General features: G+C 58.0%; 8 protein-coding genes across 8 annotated transcripts; 5 read left to right on the top strand and 3 right to left on the bottom strand.

The window, feature by feature from the left end:
* Positions 1–59: 59 nt before the first annotated feature.
* COLE_02646 (uncharacterized protein) lies at positions 60–769 on the top strand (the record flags this gene model as incomplete). The annotated part of the gene is made up of 3 exons (XM_018424182.2): positions 60–122; positions 156–378; positions 450–769. 3 exons carry the CDS (start codon positions 60–62, stop codon positions 767–769), a joined length of 606 nt encoding a protein of 201 aa, XP_018276245.1.
* A 39-nt stretch (positions 770–808) lies between these two features.
* COLE_02645 (uncharacterized protein) lies at positions 809–2159 on the bottom strand (the record flags this gene model as incomplete). Its single annotated transcript, XM_018426942.2, has 6 exons — positions 809–1165; positions 1199–1309; positions 1341–1458; positions 1500–1674; positions 1709–1937; positions 1971–2159. The coding sequence occupies 6 exons, from the start codon at positions 2157–2159 to the stop codon at positions 809–811; spliced, it is 1179 nt and encodes a 392-aa protein (XP_018276246.1).
* Positions 2160–2362: 203 nt separating this feature from the next.
* COLE_02644 (uncharacterized protein) lies at positions 2363–4306 on the top strand (the record flags this gene model as incomplete). Its single annotated transcript, XM_018424183.2, has 9 exons — positions 2363–2463; positions 2499–2684; positions 2719–2873; positions 2908–2999; positions 3037–3307; positions 3342–3413; positions 3462–3607; positions 3649–4115; positions 4165–4306. The coding sequence occupies 9 exons, from the start codon at positions 2363–2365 to the stop codon at positions 4304–4306; spliced, it is 1632 nt and encodes a 543-aa protein (XP_018276247.1).
* A 66-nt stretch (positions 4307–4372) lies between these two features.
* On the bottom strand, positions 4373–5835 carry COLE_02643 (uncharacterized protein; the record flags this gene model as incomplete). The annotated part of the gene is made up of 4 exons (XM_018424184.2): positions 4373–4480; positions 4525–4817; positions 4861–5208; positions 5241–5835. 4 exons carry the CDS (start codon positions 5833–5835, stop codon positions 4373–4375), a joined length of 1344 nt encoding a protein of 447 aa, XP_018276248.1.
* A 1001-nt stretch (positions 5836–6836) lies between these two features.
* COLE_02642 (uncharacterized protein) lies at positions 6837–8742 on the top strand (the record flags this gene model as incomplete). Its single annotated transcript, XM_018424185.2, has 11 exons — positions 6837–6918; positions 7014–7111; positions 7197–7229; positions 7290–7407; positions 7477–7773; positions 7812–7976; positions 8015–8276; positions 8330–8513; positions 8574–8612; positions 8660–8679; positions 8718–8742. 11 exons carry the CDS (start codon positions 6837–6839, stop codon positions 8740–8742), a joined length of 1323 nt encoding a protein of 440 aa, XP_018276249.1.
* A 532-nt stretch (positions 8743–9274) lies between these two features.
* COLE_02641 (uncharacterized protein) lies at positions 9275–11752 on the top strand (the record flags this gene model as incomplete). Its single annotated transcript, XM_018419768.2, has 6 exons — positions 9275–9460; positions 9525–10493; positions 10530–10790; positions 10829–11083; positions 11116–11181; positions 11219–11752. The coding sequence occupies 6 exons, from the start codon at positions 9275–9277 to the stop codon at positions 11750–11752; spliced, it is 2271 nt and encodes a 756-aa protein (XP_018276250.1).
* A 424-nt stretch (positions 11753–12176) lies between these two features.
* Positions 12177–13310, bottom strand: COLE_02640 (uncharacterized protein; the record flags this gene model as incomplete). Its single annotated transcript, XM_018425556.1, has 1 exon — positions 12177–13310. One exon carries the CDS (start codon positions 13308–13310, stop codon positions 12177–12179), a length of 1134 nt encoding a protein of 377 aa, XP_018276251.1.
* Positions 13311–16171: 2861 nt separating this feature from the next.
* On the top strand, positions 16172–17404 carry COLE_02639 (uncharacterized protein; the record flags this gene model as incomplete). The annotated part of the gene is made up of 3 exons (XM_018421423.2): positions 16172–16202; positions 16356–16710; positions 16777–17404. The coding sequence occupies 3 exons, from the start codon at positions 16172–16174 to the stop codon at positions 17402–17404; spliced, it is 1014 nt and encodes a 337-aa protein (XP_018277960.1).
* Positions 17405–21659: the final 4255 nt, after the last annotated feature.

Here is a 21659-nt window from a genome sequence, read left to right as displayed (position 1 = left end):
TTCCTGGATGACTACGTCCTAACTGCCTCTATCTCAATACAGTCTTCCGTCGCCAGATGATGTCGCGCTTCGCCGGCCGCTCCTGCGACCGCGTCTACTTCCTATTTTTGGTGTCGCACATTGTACGCGCCTTTCCGACACACCGCTGACATCAGCCTGCGACGCTTATGATGGACGCCCAGGCCGTGTATCCGAAGTGGCTCGTGCCCGGTGCCCTCGAGTCCTTCGGCAAGTGGTACATTGGTCTGTTCCGCGATCCAGTCATGACCGGCGTTCTTACGCGAGACGGATCCATGGATTTCATGATGCCCTTCTTCTACCTCGAGGTGGTCTTCCAGCTTCCATGCTTTGTGCTCGGTGCAATGGGACTATGGAGGAGTGAGTCGCAGACTGGCAGGCTCCACTGCGAGAGTCGGCTGGGGCGAGGGAGAGATGAGCGCTTAATCGAGGTAGAAACGCGTTGGGAGAGACAGAGCGGAGTGTCTTGACGGACCAAGCGCCCATTTCACGTGGCCTTTCGCTAACCCAAGATGACAAGCGCGTGTGGCCGCTTCTTGTGGCATACGGCGCCAGTACCGCTACGACCCTCCTCCCCGTTCTGCAGTCTCTGCTGTGGGACACAAATACCAGCCCGCCCCTCACGACTTTTGAGCTCGCCTCTCTGCTTAGCTGTTACATTCCCTATCTTGTCGTGCCGTTGATGATGGCCGTGGACCTCGGCCTCCGACTCACGAAGCTCATCGGCGGCGGGGTCCGCAAGAAGGTCTAGAAAGTCTAGAATGATAGGTGCATTCAATATAATACTATGCTATTGCCTGTGCATGTATACAAAGGAGGCCGCACCTAGAAGCACTCCCATCCCGCAGAGGAGGCCGACGATCTGCGTGTTGGTAGTGCGATGCGCGAGGCCCGCGCCCTGCGGCGGGCGGTCGTGTAACACTTTGAATCGCCGATGCTTGGGCTGCAGTCTATTCTCCCTCTCGCTGGGCCGGTCTGGCTCCCACCCAGTCGCACTGGCCGCTCCAGGAGAGTCGCTGGGTGTGACCTCAACGCGAGCGACGCCACCGAAAAAGTCAGTGAGGAGTATGTCCCGCGGCGACTTTGGGGACAGATGTGATGACACCCCAGCATTCGACCTGATGATGGTGGAGTCATATGCGTCGAACTGGTGTCAGGCAGGAACAGCGTATTAGCGTACCAGCTGCTGGAGGTTCAACTGCGAGGTCTTGTTCATGCCCTCAAGGTATCCCAGTACGAAGTGGGTGTAGCTGTCGATAATCGCAACGCCGACGTCGTAGTCGTTATCGTGCTACAGTCAGCACGACCGCGGCTAGACTCACGGAAAGCGAGTTCTCGCCCAGCGCGGACGACCCGGTGGCGATGATATTGGGCGAGTAAAACTGCGAGTACATTGTGTTGGCCTGACACGTGTCGATCATGAAGAGAAGGCGATTATACCTGCGTGTTAATAGACGGGTAAGGGAACCTGTATCACCAACCTTCGTTTCTCCCACATCTGCTCCACAGCGTCGGCGACGTCGAATGCAGAAAGCTCCTCGTTGTCTTGAAATTTGAGGAACTCATTGCCGCCATGCCCCGTGAGGTAGATGAGCACGTTAGACGACGCATCTGACAACAACCGCTTATTAGGTGCCACGTTGGGGTTCAGCCGGCCTGGCGTCAGCTCCTGTTCGAGATCCCGGCTCACCAGTGAGGGTGCGAAGGAAGTTCTCAACTGTCACCTCGTAGCCGCTGTAGTCGACCTCAACGCTGTCACCGTACAAGTCTAGCTGACGGTTGGGGTTGGCGTACACTGTGGCAGGGAAGATATTGCGCGCGTTACATGCAACATCGTCGGCGAGCATCAAGATGATATTAGAGTCGGGGATGCCGAGTCGCTTGATGCTACGGTAGATTGCAAGTGTGTTGGCGATGTGCTGCTGTCAACCCAAGAGCCTCAATCCTCTCACGCGGTAGTTGAACCAGAACCTCGAGGTGCAAGCGAGAACGGCCCAGTTGTTGGTGTGCCGATCCTCGCCACCAGCAAAGAGCTCGGCCACTTGCTCATGGTGCTCGTGGAGCTGGTCAGGTGATCCTGCAAAGCCCGACACGGCGGCGCATATCAACCCCCAAGCGACGATCCAGACTGCCGCCAACATAGAGTAGCTTGATCTGGGCTGGGCGTGAATACTCGCAGGAGAGTTGAAAGGTGTTCTGAAACGTCATGAATCACGCACCTCCACCTGGAGGCCATCAAGGACATACGAATTTGGTTCCGCGTCCCATTGATCATGTCTCATCTGAACGCAACCCTCCTCCATTCTCAACATAGCTGAATCAACAACGACTCCCCACACAAAACATGTCCGATCTTGAGAACGAGCTTCTCGGCCTAGCTGAGGATGACTCCTCGCGTCATCACAAGAAACGCACAGCGGGTGGTCGCAAGAATCACCAATCCTAGTGCGTCTCCTCGATACATTTCCACTGACTTCAAGTGAGGACTCTGATGACAACGATGGCGAGGGCCAGGGCGAGGGAGAGGAGGAGATGGACATGGATATGGACGAGGACATGGACATGGATGTCGACTCGGAGGCAGAGGTTTCCAGGTCGCGCCCGGTGAACAAGACAAACCCTTACCCACTCGAGGGGAAGTATATCGACGAGGACGATCGTGACAAGTGAGTGCCACGGCCGCGGCGGCGCTGATCATAGCCTTGACTCGCTTCCAGAGATCGAGCGTGAGAATATTCTTGCTGCCCGTCAAGAGGAGATTCAGAAGTTCAAGGACGCGGCGCAGCTCGATGCCATGTACAAGATGGCCGCAGGACAGGACGAGGACGAGGACGACTACACACCTCGCAAGCAACGTACGTGCCTGAATTGATGTTGCTAACGATGCAGGAAAGCACACGAGCGTCACCGATGAGAAGTACAGAGCTATGATGGACCTCAAGAACAAGAGGAAGTCCAAAGAGGAGCGGGCGCAGCGGAGGGTGAGCCTATTCGCTTTTGGCACAGCTGATCTCTTAGGCGGCGAAGTTAGCGCAAGGCGGTCGTCGTGCTCGCTCATCATCGTTGGCATCACAGGATGAGGCCTCGTCTGAAGAGGGTGAAATCTCAGTGAGAGACTCGTGGCGACACACATCTCCTGGGCGGGAACGGCCAAGCCAGAAACGCCGCAAGGTCGAGGTCGATATCGATTCCATGCCGCCATCATATCTGGAACTCAACGAAGCGACACTCAACCGATATGAACTCGTGGAAATGATGTTCAAGGATCAGTTCGAGGAGGTGATTAAGAGTGAGTCGACGCGCTTGATTAAGCTGACGACTAGATGCGTACGTTCGCATTCCAGCGGGGACGGACGAGCAAGGGCGACCAAAGTACCGTGTTCACCGCATCATTGGTGAGTAGTTAACATGTAGGAGACGCGGAGCTCCAGCTAACAATACAGGGGTGGAATCAGAGCACCACCATGGACGTTATGCGGTTGAGTACAAGGGACGCGACGTCTCCGCCAGCCATGCCCTCATTTGTGCCTACGGCAAGCTGAATCGACTGTACCGCATCGCCGATGTGTCTAACACTGAGGTCTCGGAGGTTCGTATTGGCTTCGCGTGCCATCCTGCGCTGACGTGCAGTCAGAGTTCTCTCGCTTTACCATGACAAATAAGGCCGACAACGTCAAGAACCCAAGACGTTCAGAGCTCAAAGCGAAGCACGAGGAAATTGTGGCTCTGCGAGACCGCCCGATGACAGAGGAGGAGGTCAACCGGCAAGTCGATGCTCGCAAGCAAGCAAACCCGCAGGCACAGAGGCAGAAGATCGTGCTGCAGATCACATCACTTATGTCGTCTAAGCAGCTCGCTCTGCGCCGCAACGACATGGAGACGGCCGCCTTTATTGGGCAGCAGATTCAGGAGCTCGGCGCTGATCCCAACACTGGCGAGCTCCTCGAGGGCGAGGGAGAGTTGTCCGAGTATGATCTGCGTATCGCCAAAATCAACGAAAACAACCGCCGGAAGACGCGCGAAACAATGATCAAGGCCCACGAGGCTGCTGTCGCTAAGAAGAAGGCTGAGGATGCCATTGTCCGGGCGAAGGCCGCGTAAGTTGGCAAGAGCTGCGTCTGAGAAGAATTGCGCTGACCCGTGCAGAGCTGCGTCCCAGGACGGCAGTCATCCTGTAGTTATAAAGGAGATAGTGGTGAACGCTCCTCCCATCTCTGGCATGCGGAAGGGTGAAACCCCACAGCAGTACGTGGCGCGCACATTCACGCTCGACCTAGGCGACTTTTAGTCTTTGCATCATGCACTGTCTCTATACGCGCCCGCTGCCAGGCCAGGTTTGCATCTCACGCTCTCGTCATGCTGCCACGCTCGAACTATTGGTTGTAGGCTGCGTGTCCGCCACCTCTCTGGGCGTGGCTGGCATGGATGCCGATGGTTTGAGTGCCATGCGGGTGGAAACGTACTGCGCGTCAGCTGGTGCCCATACCCAATGACCTTGTTACTCACGTCCTGTGCCACGATCTCAACGCTCGTCTTCAGAACATCAACAAGACGCTCCTCCACCCAGTCGCTCTTGTCATACTCGACATCCAGCCAGTCTCCTGGCGATGGCTGACTGATGGTGGTGAACTGCAGTTCGTGAGTGGGGTCCTGCAGGCTAACAATGAAGTAGAGGTGCTTGGAGGGGGTCGCGGACGTTCCTGTGGTTGACAGCTGCAGAGCTGGTTCGGGGAACGGCAACGGAGCTAACACAGGCTGCAGTTGGAGGAAGACAGGTATCGTCGTGACAGGCACGTCATCTAGAAATGTTAGCGCTGGAAGGATGGTCTGAACTGGGCTCACCTGATTGCGCCCGTGCTCGGCCGCGCGGATTCTTGTCCTCACGACCCTTGGTGGCCTTGACCTCTTCCTGGGCAGCCTTCCATCCCTCGTCCCATCCCGTGATAGGATTCAACGTGCGCTCCGTGGGCAGATCCTTTTCAGGAGGCGACCAGACCACGACGAGCTCTCCGGACTCTGTCTGCTCGAGAATGGTCATCCACGCGCGATAGACAACGCCCTCAACGCCCTCGTACCCTACCATGGGGTGCGAGAGCCACAGCTCGATTGTCTCGTGCGCGGAGATAGGGGGGGCAACAGTGTTAATGAGAGTGGTGAGGGTCGAGTTGGCCTGCGTGAGGATTTCTTGACCTGGTCGTTAGCGGAGCCATCCACCACCTTACGAAGCTTGTCGAGATCGATGTTTCCTACGTTCTTGGCCAGGCCACCAAGGCGAGTCTCAGCGTCCTTCCTAAGCTTGCCAACGTCGACTCCGCCCACATGTAGCTGATCAATCTGCTCGCGGATTCCCGAGACACCCTCGGTGCGGACCTTGCGGTACTGCTCGTCCGCGACACGTTGAGCGCTCTGGATCGCCGAGGTCGCCGACGACCAGAAGGAGCCGCCGCCCCATCCCCAGCTGCTCGCAGCGGGTTGTGGGTCGGATGCGGGCGCAGCAGCAGGCGCTGGGGAAGCTGGGGCCTTGGGGGCACTAGCAGTCGTTCCTGGCGCGCCGAGGGCTGGGCTTGCGGTCCGCGGAGTCGAGCTAGAGGGCTTGGATAACGGCGCGCGCTTCTGATTAATCTGGGCTTCGAGGAAGGCTAGCGCGTCTGCCGCCTCTGCGTCTGGTGCGGGCTCGACTGGCTCGTCCTTGCGATTCGCACTGTCAGTTGATGGGCGCGCCGAGGTAGAACTTGTTTCGGGGTTCTCGGGCTCGAGGTTGTCGAGATTATCGAGGAAGGCAAGTGCCTCCTCCGCTTTGGATTTCTTTGGAGGCATGGGGATAATGTCAAGCAGGAAAGACCGTTTCTAGATGCGCTGGATGTGGATTGAAACGGAGCTAGTCGTGGTAGTCGAGGAGAGAAGTCGACAACAGATAAGGTGCGTGATGACAACATGACAGCAACGGTGGCACGGTCGTGGCTTCGTCAAGTGGAGGGGGCTGCTTAGGGGGAGGCACGCCTAGGAATCTACAGATTAGGCATGTACATAGAAATGTCGTCACGTCGTGCCCGACAGCGCAGCCCATTAGGAATGGCCGGAAGACGCTTCAAATGAGTACTTGGAAGCAGACTAATAAACATTTGTAGCCGCCACTGACTGACTCGTGACTCGGCCAAAGCGCCAGAGGGCAAAATGCATCAAAGGATCAGGGGCGACACGCACACACAGCTCTCAATATGTACAGTCCCTTTGACTGCCCCACCCAGGCTATGCAGGCCATGCAGGCCATGCAGGCTATGCAGGCCACCGGGCCCATCGTCCCTCCCACGCCTCCCTCGCATGCCTGGCTTCCCTCCCCTCCCCCCGCTGTCGTCACGGCCCAGCGATCCAGCGAGGCATCCAATCCTCCTCTGCCCAGCTTGCATCCTGCATCCTATCCACTTGCGCCATCCACCCACCTCGTCTTCTCTTCGTCCATCCCTCATCCTTCGTCTCTCTTCTCCTCCTCATCAGCTTCTGCATCCTCCTCCATCTCTTATCTCCTCGCACTCCTACTCTCCCGCATCGCCCCATCCCCACTATCCAACGGCCAACTTGCCAGAGCTTTCCTCCCTCGGACCGCAGATCCGTCTCACCACCTATCACCAATCGACAAAACAGCCTCCACCTCGCTCACCCCACCGCCGGCCACCGGATTCATTCACACTTCCACATCTTCACTCGTCCAAACCGCATCCTCCATCCCTCCTTTCATCCGATCCTACACACTCAAGGATCACTTGAAACCCCTCCCGTCACTTCTCCTCAACCGACCGTGACAATCGTCCTCGCCTGTCATGGATCCAGAGGCACCGACAAACCAATGGCGCTTTGCCCAGTGTTTCGGAGACAAGGGCGAAGTTGAGGACATCACAGAGGGTACGTGCACTTCCACCTCACTACCGCCTCTGCCTTCTCCATCTGTATCCACACCTCCTTTGGCTGCGTGCGCAGTAGCTGATGCCCTCTTACAGCCGACATCATCTCCACCGTCGAGTTTGACCACACTGGCGATTATCTGGCGACCGGAGACAAGGGTGGCCGTGTAGTTTTGTTTGAGCGTAACGAACAGGTACGCTTCAGCCTCGTCGCCGCACGCGCCGTCATCCCTCTCACCAGGCCTTCCCATTGTGTTCACCGGTGCTGACGTCTCGCAGAAGAAGGGCTGCGAGTACAAATTTTATACCGAGGTAAGAGGCTTGTTGTTGTTTTCTTCCTCGCTGGTGTCAACATCCTGACGCCCTCCGCAGTTTCAATCACACGAGCCCGAGTTTGACTACCTCAAGTCGCTGGAGATTGAGGAAAAGATCAACCGCATTAGGTGGTGTAAGCGCCAGAATGCGGCCCATTTTCTCCTCAGCACCAACGGTGAGCACGCGTACCAACGCGAGCGTGAAGCGCGAGGGCGCGATTGGGACCCACACTGACCATTTTCAGACAAGACGATCAAGCTTTGGAAAGTGTTCGACAAGCAGATTAAGGTCGTCACCGAGAACAACCATACTCAGGACATTACAGGCGGAGGTCCGGTCGGTGCTGTCCAGCCTCAGCTGCGACTCCCGCGAATGACGACGCACGACTCGATTACGGCCGCCGTGCCCCGCAAGGTGTACGCGAACGCTCACGCGTATCACATCAACTCTATATCTGTGAACTCAGATGGCGAGACCTACATCTCTGCAGATGACCTGCGGATCAACCTATGGAACCTCAACGTCAGCGACCAGAGCTTTAGTGGGTCAGCGCAGGTTCGCATGAGCTGACAAGACCAGACATTGTCGACATCAAGCCTGTAAACATGGAGGAGCTCACCGAGGTGATCACGGCCGCTGAATTCCACCCCATTCACTGCAATCTCTTCATGTATTCTAGCTCCAAGGGGACTATCAAGCTGGCCGACATGCGAGAATCAGCTCTGTGCGACCAGCATGCCAAACGTGGGTTCTACTATGTGCAGTGGGCTCTGACGCAGCAGTGTTTGAGGAGGAGGAGGACCCTTCGCAGAAGTCGTTCTTCTCCGAGATCATCTCGTCCATTTCGGATGTCAAGTTTTCGCGCGACGGGCGCTACATCCTGTCCCGAGATTACTTGACGTTGAAGATCTGGGACATGAACATGGAAAACAAGCCTGTGAAGACAATCAATATTCACGACCACCTCCGCCAGAAGTTGTGCGACCTATATGAGAACGACTGCATCTTCGACAAGTTCGAGTGTACCTTCTCGGGAGACGGCAGGTGCGTCATGTCCATGGCAATTACACCGCAGGCGTACGCCGCTAATGTTGCAGTCAAGTCATGACCGGCTCGTATCACAATTACTTCCGAATTTACGACGTGAACAGTGACAATGATGTGGTTCTGCAGGCCGACAAGTCGGCCTTCAAGGCCAAGAAGATTGGTGGCGCGCGCGGCAAGGTGCCAGGCAAGAAGGAGGGCATGCAGACTGAGGGCATCGACTTTGCTAAGAAGATTGTGAGTCAACCGGTGTTCGGTGGTGCGTCCCTACCGCGCAATGTACTGATACTCGTCTAGTTACACGGCAGCTGGCACCCGAGGGAGAACACTATTGCTGTGAGTATCGTTTGACTCCACGCGCTCAGGACATAAGCTGACTTCAGATCGCTGCGACCAACAATCTGTAAACCCCCTTACTGCACACTTCGCTGACTTTCCCAGGTTCCTATACTCCACTCTCTCATAAGCATGCGTCATCATCAAGATACCCAGCCAACTTGGTCATTATTTTACACTAGATTCGACAAGGCCTCCGTGGATTTCGAGGACGTCCAACGGTGGCAAGGTGTCGATTGGGCCATGGGGACGATGGCCCAGGCTAGGAAGAAGCAGTCAGTAGTAGTGAAGCGTGAAGATGAACCAACGTGTAGTAGAATCGGTGCGGAAGGGATGACGAGGCGTGCCAAGCTGATCTAGATTGAATGCGTCACGATAGGGGGAGGCTTTTGATGGTTTGAGTCAGACACAATTGCTTCCGAGATGTAAACAAGCACGAAATCACGTGTTGGCCACCTCACCTTCACGGCAATCTGTCGCACGCGCCTTGCTTCTAATCGTTGTTAGCCCACTCGACCTTCACAACTCGACATACATCAACTCTGCGTGCCTCCCAGGCTTTATAATCACGCGGCACCTGTTTGCAGGTCTACTCGACGGCGTCATTTGAGCTTAGGCGTGGGATCAACGCGACATCACTGCTCCGCGACCCTCCCTGCGTCATGTCGGAATCACCTCGCACCCCTCTCAAGCCAACGTACACGAACATGACAGTTGATCCCATTTATGGGGAGGAAGAGTCTTTCGAAGTGGAAACACCGGACTTTCACTTCGATTGGCTCGCGGCTGGTGGCCGAGAAGCGCCAAAGTCCGTGACGCCGCCGCCGTCAGCCAAGGCGTGGGAGAAGGTGAGTGTGCCGCGCCCAATTCTGTCTCTACCTCCAGTGTTCCTGTCGAGCTGACCGACCGTAGCCACCATCTTACTTTGATAAGGGCCCTCCCTCCCTCATATCGCGGGGCTCATCTCCGGCGTGGTCCTCAACCTCTACCCCGCCCAGCGATCAGCTCCCATCCCGGCGACCTCCTCCTCCTCCAACTCACACCATGGCCCAGCTTGACGAACACATCCCCACGGTCGTTAAGGCGCAATCGCGCATCACCTCTGTCCCGCTGGCCAGCTCATCCAGCCGCGCCGACGACCCCATCCCCGCTTACAAGAGTCGTGAGGAGACAGAAAAGCGCTCCTTCGTCACTCCTGGCCTCACGCAGAGAACACTAGGCGTCTCCTCTGCACGCCGTACTAACAAACCTATCTCGAACCTGTCACGCTTTGGCGGCCCAGCGCGTCGTCTTCGCGAGCCAGAGGAAGCGGAGACTGAGTTTGCTGAAGAATCTCCCATATCAGCAGACGCCCCGATGGACGTTTTAGCGCGTCGCGACTCGATCGAGCAGAGTGACCGAGAAGCAGCCTACCGTGCCGACGAGTCGCCTCCCTCGCGGTATCGGTCCCCTCCCTTGCGGGTAGAAGATGAACAGACAGTCGCACAACACGATGATGAGCATTCGAACTACGGGGACCGCGTAGTCCGCCGCGATGAACGACCCCCCTCGCCGCCACCTATGGCTGCACATCCGGTACACCGCCCTCTGTACCGCAGGGAAGCTTCAGATGAGCAACGCAATGAGCCGCAATGGACAAATCAAGACGCGGGGCGCACCCCTCCCCTTCACCCAGCTGTCCCAAGCAGACCAGGGCCTCCGGCGGACCCTCAGGCCCCGTCTCGCATGTTTCGTCCAGCGCCCGCGGCCCCCGTGGCATTGGCCCGTTCGACTGCTCCACTAGAACATGTCTCGCGTCCGGTACCCCCGCCCAGCGCACCCGTCGAGGAAGCAAAGCCACCCACAGTGACTCCAGCTCCTCAGACGAAGAGGGTATTCTTAGTAGGTGATCTGGCTGACTTGCAACCTGACGCCCAGGTCAATAACGAGGGATACGACCGCCTTGGTATTCTTGGCCGGGGTGGCTCATCCAAAGTCTACTCCGTGTTGGGTCACGCGAAGCGCGTCGTGTATGCACTGAAGCGCGTCGGACTGGAGCGCGCCGACGCCGAGACATATCAGAGTTACACGAACGAGATCGAGTTACTCCGACGCTTGCGCGGACATGACCGCATTATCCAACTCATCGACCACCAAATCACCTTCACCCCAAGTGGTCGACCTAAACTGCTGATGATGGTATGGCCCTATCTCCTCTGGCCTCCGCTGACGTGCAGGTGATGGAGTGTGGAGAAATCGACTTTGCCGCTCTGCTCGACGAGCAGAGATACAAACCACTAAATATGAGCTTCGTTGGACTGTACTGGCAGCAAATGCTCGAGGCTGTTCAAGCTGTTCACGCTGAGAATGTGGTCCACACCGACCTCAAGCCGGCAAACTTCGTCCTCGTCAAGGGCCGCTTGAAGATCATCGACTTTGGCATCGCCAAGGCGATCGCGAACGACACGGTCAACATCCAGCGCGACCAGCAGGCAAGTTGCACGTACGCGTTTGCTGACAGCAGATTGGCACTGTAAACTACATGTCCCCAGAAGCGATTCAACGGATGAACAATCAGAAAGTGCTCAAGGTACGGTGCCCGTCGCTGACGTCGAGCTGACGTCGAGCTGTCCTATCCCAGCGACGTGTGGTCACTCGGCTGCATTCTCTACCAGATGATCTACGGCAACCCTCCATTCCACGCTATACCTGGCGGACCATTATCTAAGATGAACAAGATCGCCGATCCCACACATCGCATCGATTACCCTCCAACGGCGATCTTCAACCCTCCCGGCATGTCTGACCGCCCGCATATGCCCACAACTGTCTCGATCCCGATTGAAGCCATTGCGACCATGCGCGGATGTCTGGACTACCATAAGGACAGGCGTCTCACCATTTCACAACTGCTCGACCATGAGTTTCTCTCCCCTGCAAGTCCTACCCGCAACAGCAGTGCGACGAGGGTTGACGATGGCGTGTTGACTCCAGGCATTTCTGCTCCTCCCCCAGGCTCGACTTGGATTACCAAGGACCAGATGACCACTCTCGTCTCCTTTGTGCATAAGTTACGGGATCAGCACACGAAACCAGAGGAGGTTGCGGCCGACCTCTTCGAGCAGCTTGCCGCACGAAACGCTCTTGCATCATCATCTTAGGCCCATGGAACCAAATGCACATGCCATGACCTTGTATTATTCAATTAGCCTGTAACTATGAAGGCGGGGTTTCATCTCTGGACGAGGTCTCTGAACAGCTGAGCGTGCATAATACCTCGCACCAAGTCACATCGCAGCTACAACAAGCAAGAAGCGTACTGTGATACAAGATACCAATTGTTCACAGTATATGTTGCAGCGGGTGGCGGCGAATAGCCACATGTCGGTTGAGAATCATCTTGTGGGATATACGAGGGACAGAACGGCCTACGCTAATTGATCCATTGGGAGCGAAGGAAGAGGCATTAGGGAGAGGGGACTGTTTGACGGCGAGGAGGGCGGAAGGGTGTTGAGCGGGTCGATGACATTAATGCCTCACCCGGAATGTACGCCATGCGTCCTTGGCGCCATCAGTGAGCGCCGCTCAAAAGCGACGCTGGTCGCCACTCGTCTCAAACGCGCCCCCGCTTGATCCGGCCACAATCCTCACCAAAGACTTGTGTACGGCCACGCCTGCCTGCCGCCTGCTTTCAGTGGAAACGACCTCACTGTGCATCGGCAGGCGCTGGCGCATGGCCCCGTCGACGGCCTGCTCGCGCTCGAACCGGAGTGGCTTGGATCCTGCGCGCCCGAGGGGGTGGAGTGGACGCCAGGGGTCGATGTCGTGCTGCTCCTGGCTCATGGAGGTGGGGGACGTGTGTCCGTCCGAGTCTGAGAACGTGTTGAACATGGTCATTGTGTTCTGCGAGAGAAGCTGGACGGCGGGCGCGACCGGCTGGGGGGCGGGGAGGGGAGAGCCCTTCGAGGCGCTGCGGGCGGGAGGCGTGATTAGGCGCTGTGTGCGCGGCGGAGCCAGGTTCTGTTTGGTTGGAGTGAAGAAACCAGCAGAGGATGGTCCTGCGATAGGCGACTCTGGAGCGTGCGACGGGACGAAGGGTTGGGCACCGACTACGGGACGTGTGGGCGTGCGTGGTCCTCCGATGGGCGAGACCGGCTGGGGTTGGTGTGCCAGAGCGCGTGCAGTGCCAGCAGGAACCGATGCTGCCCAGGGGAATGGCCCGGGAACGTGAGGAGCAGGCGCACGAGGTTTGGGCGACCCCGATTCGGATACAAGTGTGGGACGGGCCGAGCTGAGCAAGGGACGGGAGTTCATTGAAGCCGGAGGCGAGGCGATAACAGAGCGAAAGGGATCCATAGACTGTACGGGTGAGCCGAGTGGCGAGGTTAGGCTCGCTGGCGACTGGGGCGCGTATCCGCGGCGCGAGCCTAGAGATCTCGTCGGAGACTCAGGCTGCGAGACATTCAACATGAGCGGGCGAGTCTCTGAGGCTGGCGGCGAGCGCGTGATTGACTGGGGTGTGAAACCGGGGACGGATGTGTATGTCTGCGCCTGGTATCCGTATGGGCGTTCTTGGGTAGGCGTGAACCAGTCCGGCTCTTGCGCTGAAAGCGGAGTTGAGGAGCGTATGGCGCCGCATTCCTTCAACGAGTGGGCGAGTGCGTTGTTGAACGCCGAGTGCTCGTTTGCCAGGGGCGATACGGGACTTGTTGGTGGCATGTGGTCTTGGCTGCCGCTTCTAGCCCGGTAGTGCGGGGTGCTAGGTATGCTCTGCTGAGGAGGTAGTGGTAATGCGCGTTGCGCAGTGTCGGGTAGCGAAGCTTGGCGGTTGAGTTTTGCGACCGCCGTGGGGTCGGGGAGGAGATCACCCCTCGCAGACAGGAGGGGAAGGGAGAAGCGTTCCGCGGGCTGAGGACGAGCGAAGACGGGGGCCGAGGGGGGGTACGCGTGGCCTTGCGAAGACGGAGGCGACGGCGTGCTGTTTGATCCCATGCTGTCTCTCATTTCGCTCGTGGTGGCGGAACGCGCACCGAGGCCCAGCACGCGTCCCGCGCGCTGGTGCGAGCGCCATGCCCATAGCAACCACATACCCACACACCAGGCTGTGACGAGGCCACCTGGGCGTAAGCGGAGTCAGCGGGCTGCAGGACGTACCAATCACACCGACGATGGTGATTGCTATCTCCTCGTCACGGCTCAAACAAGATGGGCGATCAGGGTGGATTGGTGCCCACCGACTATCGGACCGCGGTACGCATTTGGAGCGTTTTACCAGCGCAAGGATGGAAGGCATCACCGCGGTGTGAGACAGGCCCAAGGGCGAGGCGGGACGGGTAAGCCGGGAGGAACACGAGGGGATGAGGTGCGGAATCCGCAAGGCCTGGGAGGAAGGGAGGTGTGGTGCTGGCGGAAAGCTGAGGCCAAGACAGAGAGAACTGGACTGGTTGATGGATGGATGGAACCTCGAACCAGTCGGTGTTGGGTTGTGAGCTGGAGTCACCCCGCCGCAGAATGAGTTGGCGGACTGCTATGCTAATCTGTGGTTCTAATCTCGTCCAAGCTAGTAGATGAGCAATGCTGGTGTAGATCTCCACAGTGAGGAAGGCGATGATGGGTTCGTCACAGATGAGGGTCGAGATCGTCCAGATTCAGTGGAAGTACAAGTGAGAAGCGAGGAGTGCACTGTCAGTGTTATTGACGTCTTATGTGAGTGTATCTGATCCCCCCTTCCTCCTCCAGAGCCCAGAGCTATTGAATAGGTCATCTGTGTCAAAAACAGAACGCAATGGCTTGGTGAAGGGAAAGAAGACACTCGCGTGAGAAGCCCCAGGCTGGTGGGTGGGGAAGGCAGGGGGCCTACGCCATGAAATGCGCCACTGCGTGCCTCGTCGCCAACACGGTCGTGGAAACGCCGCGCAATGTGAAGTGCCCGGAGAGAGGATGCTAGGAGAGCTAGGAGAGAGGCCTCGGCTGATCGGCAACGGACATGAATTGAATTGAATTGAATGGCTGCCTGTTTGTGCAGTTGGCCTGACATGGCCGACACGCCCGAGGGGGGGCCGCATCACGTGACTCCCCGGGGCGGCAGCAAAAGAGCCGCGATCATGGCTTTATCTGTGCGGGCGGAATTAACTTCTGATCTCTGAGTTGCTCAATAAAGTCAGCGAGGTATCTGCTCTTGCGGCTCAGACAGACTAATGAGACAATGACTCTACAAGGACTCCACATAACGTGACATGCCCCAGCTGTGCGGCCGTGTCCAAATCAGATCAGTGACCACCTACAGTGGCATTCCCGGCCCCCGCAAATGTGACCATGGGATGATGGGTTGGTGATCTGGTGAGCGTGGCAATGCGACAGAACGATGCGCACATGAAGAACGTCTAATGCGAGGATATACGAGTAATGTAGAACTGGCATGTTTAGCGCGCCTAATATATGTCACGTGCGGGTGTCAGACTGGGCAGGTGCGCTGGAGCGAGCGGCGCGAGGGTGCGAGGCGCGAAATGTGGTGGCGCGTGGGATTCTGGAAGAAACTACCCGCTCTCCACTTCGAGAGCGTGTGAGCTAGAGTAAGACTGTGCGGGACCTCGGCGCCGACGCTGACTGACGTGACGAGTCGAATTGCATGTGGATGAGTGGGGAGGTATGAGGATGACCAAGCATGTCGCGAATGGCTGGCATGAGGGCGATAACCAGCTGTAGCCATGTTGATGATGGAGAAGCAAGTTCCTGATCAGAACCGGCGGATTGGAGAGCAACATGACCCAAGTCTGTGGGGATTGGCGTCATCAAGTGCCACTGCCGCCGGCATTGGACAATGAACTTGAGACAGAGGTAAGTGCACCTCTTGCAATCAGGGCAGTCGATAGGCGGTGGACGAATGAGGATGCGTCGTGAGCGGGTTCGCTCCTGGCAATCTACCGCACTGGCCTGCGTGTACTGTAGTCGCCCGCACCGCCGTGTCGGCATGGTACAAAGGCAAGAGTAGTAGTAGCACGAGCAGATGCGGGCGTTACAGGCGTAGTAGGCGAGATCAAGCCGAACCGATGAACCCTGTCGCGTACAAGGGTCCTGATATGGGATAACCCTTCCGGCGGCTGGGCCGGCTCGTCATGGCCCGCTCCCCCCCCCCCGGGCATGATCCCCAGATGGTCCTCTGGCCCAGTGCCTAGGCCAACCTCCTACCTCCTCCGGCCACCATGACCACCATACAGCCAGCAGCCAGCAGCCAGGCTCACCCTACGGCGTCACCAGTCGCCCTCGCTCATGGCTCACTCCTCATACCCAGCCAAACCCAGCCCATGCCAGCCACGGCCAGCCAGCCAGTCATTCTGGTCCGTTCCATTCCCATCGATCCCTCCCCCCAGGCCCCCAACGTGTTCCGTTTCCGACCCCCACCCCGGCCTCCTCCTCCGCCCCCCCCCCCTCCGCCCTCTCCCCCCCCATTCCAAGCCGAACCCACAACCCCATTTAACCGCGACCATCCTCGCCTCTTCCTCTCTCTCCTTCTCTCTCTTTCTCAACCACCTCCTCTTCTCAAAACTATTCCCCTCCTCCCAAAAATCAACTTGATCAACATGGCTACCAAGGTCGGCATCAACGGTTTCGGTGAGTAGCTCTCTCTCCCTTCACTCTCCAGCTCGTCAGATTCGTTTATCGTCATTGAATGCCACGTCGCCGCCCTCCCACCCTTCCTCTCCTCCAATCTTGTCACCTCTTCCTCAACTAGGCTCTAGAGTACAAACCGCTGACAATGACCAGGTCGCATTGGCCGCATCGTGCTCCGCAACGCCCTCGAGCACGGCGACATTGACGTCGTTGCCATCAACGACCCCTTCATTGACCTCGACTACATGGTCTACATGTTCAAGTACGACTCGACCCACGGCCGCTTCAAGGGCAAGGTTGAGACCAAGGACGGCAAGCTCGTCATTGAGGGCAAGCCCATCTCGGTCTTCGGCGAGCGTGACCCCGCTGCCATCCCTTGGGGCAAGGCCGGCGCCGACTACGTCGTCGAGTCGACCGGTGTCTTCACCACCATTGAGAAGGCCTCGCTCCACCTCAAGGGTGGTGCCAAGAAGGTCATCATCTCGGCCCCTTCGGCTGACGCCCCCATGTGAGTAATCCAACCGTACAGTCTTCCTGTGCCTCCACAATCGTAGCGCCCGGGCTGACAATTCAGGTTCGTTTGCGGTGTCAACCTCGAGGCTTACAAGCCCGAGTACGAGGTCATCTCGAACGCCTCGTGCACCACCAACTGCCTTGCGCCCCTTGCCAAGGTCATCCACGACAACTTCGGCATCGTCGAGGGTCTCATGACCACCGTCCACGCCACCACCGCCACCCAGAAGACCGTTGACGGCCCTTCGCACAAGGACTGGCGTGGCGGCCGTGGCGCTGCCGCCAACATCATTCCCTCGTCGACCGGTGCCGCCAAGGCCGTCGGCAAGGTCATCCCCTCGCTCAACGGCAAGCTCACCGGCATGTCGTTCCGTATCCCCACCTCGGACGTTTCGGTCGTTGACCTTGTCGTCCGTCTTGAGAAGGGCGCCTCGTACGACCAGATCAAGGAGGTCATCAAGAAGGCCTCGGAGGGCGAGCTCAAGGGCATCCTCGGCTACACTGAGGACGAGGTTGTCTCGACCGACTTCCTCGGCTCGACCGAGTCGTCGGTCTTTGACGCCAAGGCGGGTATCCCCCTCAACGACAAGTTCGTCAAGCTCATCTCGTGGTACGACAACGAGTACGGCTACTCGCGCCGCGTCTGCGACCTCATCGCCTACGTTGCCAAGAAGGACAAGTCGGCGTGACTTTCTAGGTTGTAGCATGGTTTCCGCGTAGCAGTAGCAGTACCAGAGGAATGCAGTTGTGACTAGATACTCACTCGTACATGTGTGCTACCCGTGCTGACAAATGCACTGACATGGCCAGTCACTAGCTCCTCACTTCGCAATCGCAACGGCGGCGTGTGCCCTTCAACTCCAGCGGTCATCGGCCACCGTGCCCCTCCCCTCGCCCGAATCCCCGTGCAGCGTCATCGTCCCTGCAGGTGCGACACCCGTGTAATCATCGGGGACACCCGCGGGCCCCCTGCGAACGATGCGGAGGGCCGGCGAGTACGCGGCGCTCCTGGCGCCGACGATGACTGAGAAAGTACCCCGGAAAGGTTATGGCGCCGTCGGGCGGAACAGCAGAAAGTATAGAATAGCCGGGAGATATCGTGTCGGCCATGGTCGGGCAGTTACAACTCTGGACTGAAGACAGATCTGGGACCCCGCACCCCGCGTCATCGGGTTCGGCAGGACCACGCCGACCGGAGAAATCCGGGGGACGGCTCTGAGGGCATATTCCTTGTCCAACATGTCCTGCACCGGCTGCACCCTGCACCAAAAGGTCCAATGTCAGCGGATCAGCGGAGCTTGAAGACCCGAGACGAAAGTGCGGCGCGGAGCCGTCCAATGCTCCGTCCCGCCGCTGGTGCTCGCTGCTGCGGCACTCCGGCGCCAGGGTTCCGTGCCTCCGACACCGTGCTCCGTGGCCAACAAGTCACTTCGGGAAGAGGTTGCCGTGCACTACAGACCGGCAGTGCGTGCATGGAGCCGTGCACGTACTGTTCAGCTCGGTTTCAGTGGTCTTGTCGTCGGCGTCCACGGCCTTCAATGGCTCGTAATTTGCCGAGACTGCAACGTCGCCGATCGACGGAGACGTGGGGCCGTCTACTGCTGCGGCATGAGCAGTCGACCGTCCCTGGTCTGATAATGTGGCAAAGGTCAGCATTCATGAATCGTAAGACATGCTTCTCGTCTGCGCCACATTCGTAGCTACGTCCAGCGTGGCGTGAAGAGATCGGGAGGTCGCAGGCTGCTCGGGCGCTCAGCCGTAGCCTGCTTGGAGTGGACGCGATATGTGGGCAGCATGCGCGAGATCCATGCGCGACCTGATCTGGGTGGCGCTCACTCGATCACTTCAGTGACTAGCTGTACCAGCTGGGCCTCTACACCCTAGTTACCCTCTAGCGCTGCAGTTCTCGTTCTTCTGCATTCTAGCTAGTCTCGCCGCCTGGCTAGCTGGGTACTTACTTGGTGGAGCTCCTCGGGCAGCACCAAGGTGCCACATGCCACATGCTACTTGCCACATGGATCAATGGCCAACTGCGCTGTTGCATGTGGCAAGAGGGGGATCTGCAGGCACTTCTTCGCCGTACACCGCCGTGCAGTCGTACGCGTTTTACATTTGTACGCTGGCCCGCTCGCCCCACCTGTTGATGTGCACACTGTCAAGCTGTACAGCATGTACAGACGTACCCGATCACTTGAATCTTGCCGCGCTTCGACCTCGCCCAAAGACCTCACTAACCTGAATGCACGGTCCGGGGGTGGGCTCCGTAGGCCATAGGCCCGCAGGCCGTCAGATGACGAGGCAACCTTTCCACTTATCCTCTATTGCGCGCCTTCTCAGATCCTCAAGAATCCTACAACTCAATGCCAAGGCTTGCGTTTTCAGCAGGATGAGCGACATTCGGCATGGTATCAGCTAGCAGAAGGTTAGAATTGCAGGCGTGCAGCGCTGCAATTGCAACATGCGACTCCAGTTCGCTCGCGCCGCTCGCGCCTCTCAATTCTTGGTTGCGGCAGATTGAGTGCAAGGATGCTCGCAATGATCGGCTTGATATCACCGAGTACCGAGAGCAGAGGGCCGAGGGGCGGGGGGCGATCGGCGAGGGCGTTGCGTCTGTGTGCGGCGTGCGAGAGAAGCACAGCTGCGGCGCCACACCATGCACGCCACCTATCCGACAGGCTTGAACGATCGTCGACGCACATTGACGTCATTTCTTGAACACGCCACTGAACACGCCATCACCACGCCACCACACACACCGCATGCATCATGCACCATGCACCACACATGCCACACACCACGCACCCACCTGGTTCTGATCTGCACGATCTGCGCACCGTCTTAATGTGCACCTGCTGCTATTGCCTGGGTCACCTGATTGCCTTGTGCGCTTAAGGCGCTTATTTCTGGCCACCCCTAGACCCGTGCATTCCTTGGGTCCTAGCTTGAACCGGTCAACCACGTTCGCAAGCTGGCCACATCGTCTATCTGCCTATCTGGAAGGTCTCCATCGATTCATCTTCCATCTGCTACTTCGCTCCTTGTTTCATCGCTGCGTTCCTGCCAATCCTGCAATCCTGCACCGTGGTCGCGAATTGAAGCACGTCGCGACCCACGCCACTGCCGATCGCCGATCGCCGATCAAAGGCTCCTCACGCCCACATGAAGCCACTCGCATCGTCGCTGGGCGCCGCGCACTACAGATTTGGTCCTGGATCGGGAGCGTCCCTCGATATCTCGATAGATCGGTACTCGTCTACTCGAGCTTGCGATCATGCGGTCATGCAGCACTAGAAATTAGCAAGAACACGCAAGAAGTGAAAGTTGGCGTCCAGCGCGGTTGGGCACACAGTCCGGGCAAATCTCCCCTGAACTCCGATCTCCGACCCACCTCTGTGCCACACCCATAACACGACAATGGGCGCCGGGCGTTCATGGGCGTACGTGCGTTCATGCGTACGTCGACCCATGAAGGCCATGCACCCGCGCACATGATGTCGCTACTCGCTAGATCGCGCTCGCCTGCACTAGTCGTGCACTCGGCGTATGCTCTGTACTAAAGCACTCATACTCCTCACGAATCACCAGATCTTCAGGTGAGATCACCCGCTCTCCGGATCTCCAGTTCACCGGCCTCCGGTCCAACTGCCACTAGCTGCCACCCTCTGCGATTTGCGAGGCTTAGCTAATTGGCCAAAATGGCCATGATTTCGCAGTCGCATTCTTGGCATCTTGCATGATTTCCCATCCTAGGCCATCCTGCCTGGCCTGCCTCCGGCCACCTGGCAGATGGCAGATCGAGTGTCGAAACATCCAGGCACAGCGCGCGTCTCGGAGCCTGCTGCATGTCGTGCCTCTTCGATTCTACATACTTACAGCTGAGCACCTAATCAGCTGATCGCTGAGAGCGCTGAGAGCCGAGAGTGAACTCGCGTGAGTACATGCGCATTCCCGCAGCACGCGTGAACGCACTGTGGCACTGTGGCATGCATCTCGGCGCGCGCCAGATACCTGCTATGTCCGGAGTACGCAGTGCACGCAGCCCGCGGCCCGCGATACCAAATACCATAGATGGCAATTCACGTCGTTGCAGGCACGCAGGTGCATCCCTCCCCACGATGTGTACTGTACCGTGTGCATGATTCGCATGGTTCGATGATTCGGGAGCTCGGAAAGAGGACTATAAATCTCAGAAGCAGGAGGCTGCCACATGCCACAAATGCCGCGGATGGCTTGCTACTTGCGGCTCGATCACTTGCTGCTCAGCAGCACGCCATGCTCATCGACAAGCTCACAGCTCATCCGAAGCCGCGTCGACGCCGATCTGGCCGTGATCAACACGCTCACACCTGATCACGCACATGGGCTTGCACTATGACTCACCGACCGCTAACGCTCGGTCTCGGTGCGTCCCTCGATCGCCGGCCACCAGCTCATCCCCGAATCCCTCGGGCCTCGGGAGCCCTCCTCTTTGATCTCTTGACCTCCTCTCCTCCCCCCCCCCCCCCCGCCTTTCAGCTTGCAGTCCATCCAAGCCAGCCTGCCCCCAAAACTCCACAAAGACCAGCACGACCAGTCACCAGTGGCCGATTCGAGCGATTGGCGAACCGTTTCCTGGTGGCCGCGAGCCTCATGACCCCGCTGCGCATGCCACGCTCACGACTTCCTGCGCCAAGGGAGCGACCTGGGATATCAACTGATGCCGAGGGCGAGAGGGCGCAGAGCACGGTGCATCACAGCACATGAACCACCTTCCTCCCAGCCCTCCCAGCCAACAAGCCTCCTGGCCATGCTGGCCAGCTCTACGCTTGTGACGTTGACCTCATTATCCTCTCCCCACTTGGCCACGTCTGCATGCCATTCATTTATTCTCTTTCTCTCTCTTCCTCTCTCTGGACCCATCTCCCCAGTTCTCCCTCCTTCACTTTCCACCTCGTATATCAGCGT

Source organism: Cutaneotrichosporon oleaginosum, assembly GCF_008065305.1.
Source record: "Cutaneotrichosporon oleaginosum strain ATCC 20508 chromosome Unknown ATCC20508_contig02, whole genome shotgun sequence".
Taxonomy (NCBI): Eukaryota; Fungi; Basidiomycota; class Tremellomycetes; order Trichosporonales; family Trichosporonaceae; genus Cutaneotrichosporon; species Cutaneotrichosporon oleaginosum.
Note: the sequence above shows the minus strand (reverse complement) of the source record. Positions and strands in the feature narration are given on the sequence as shown.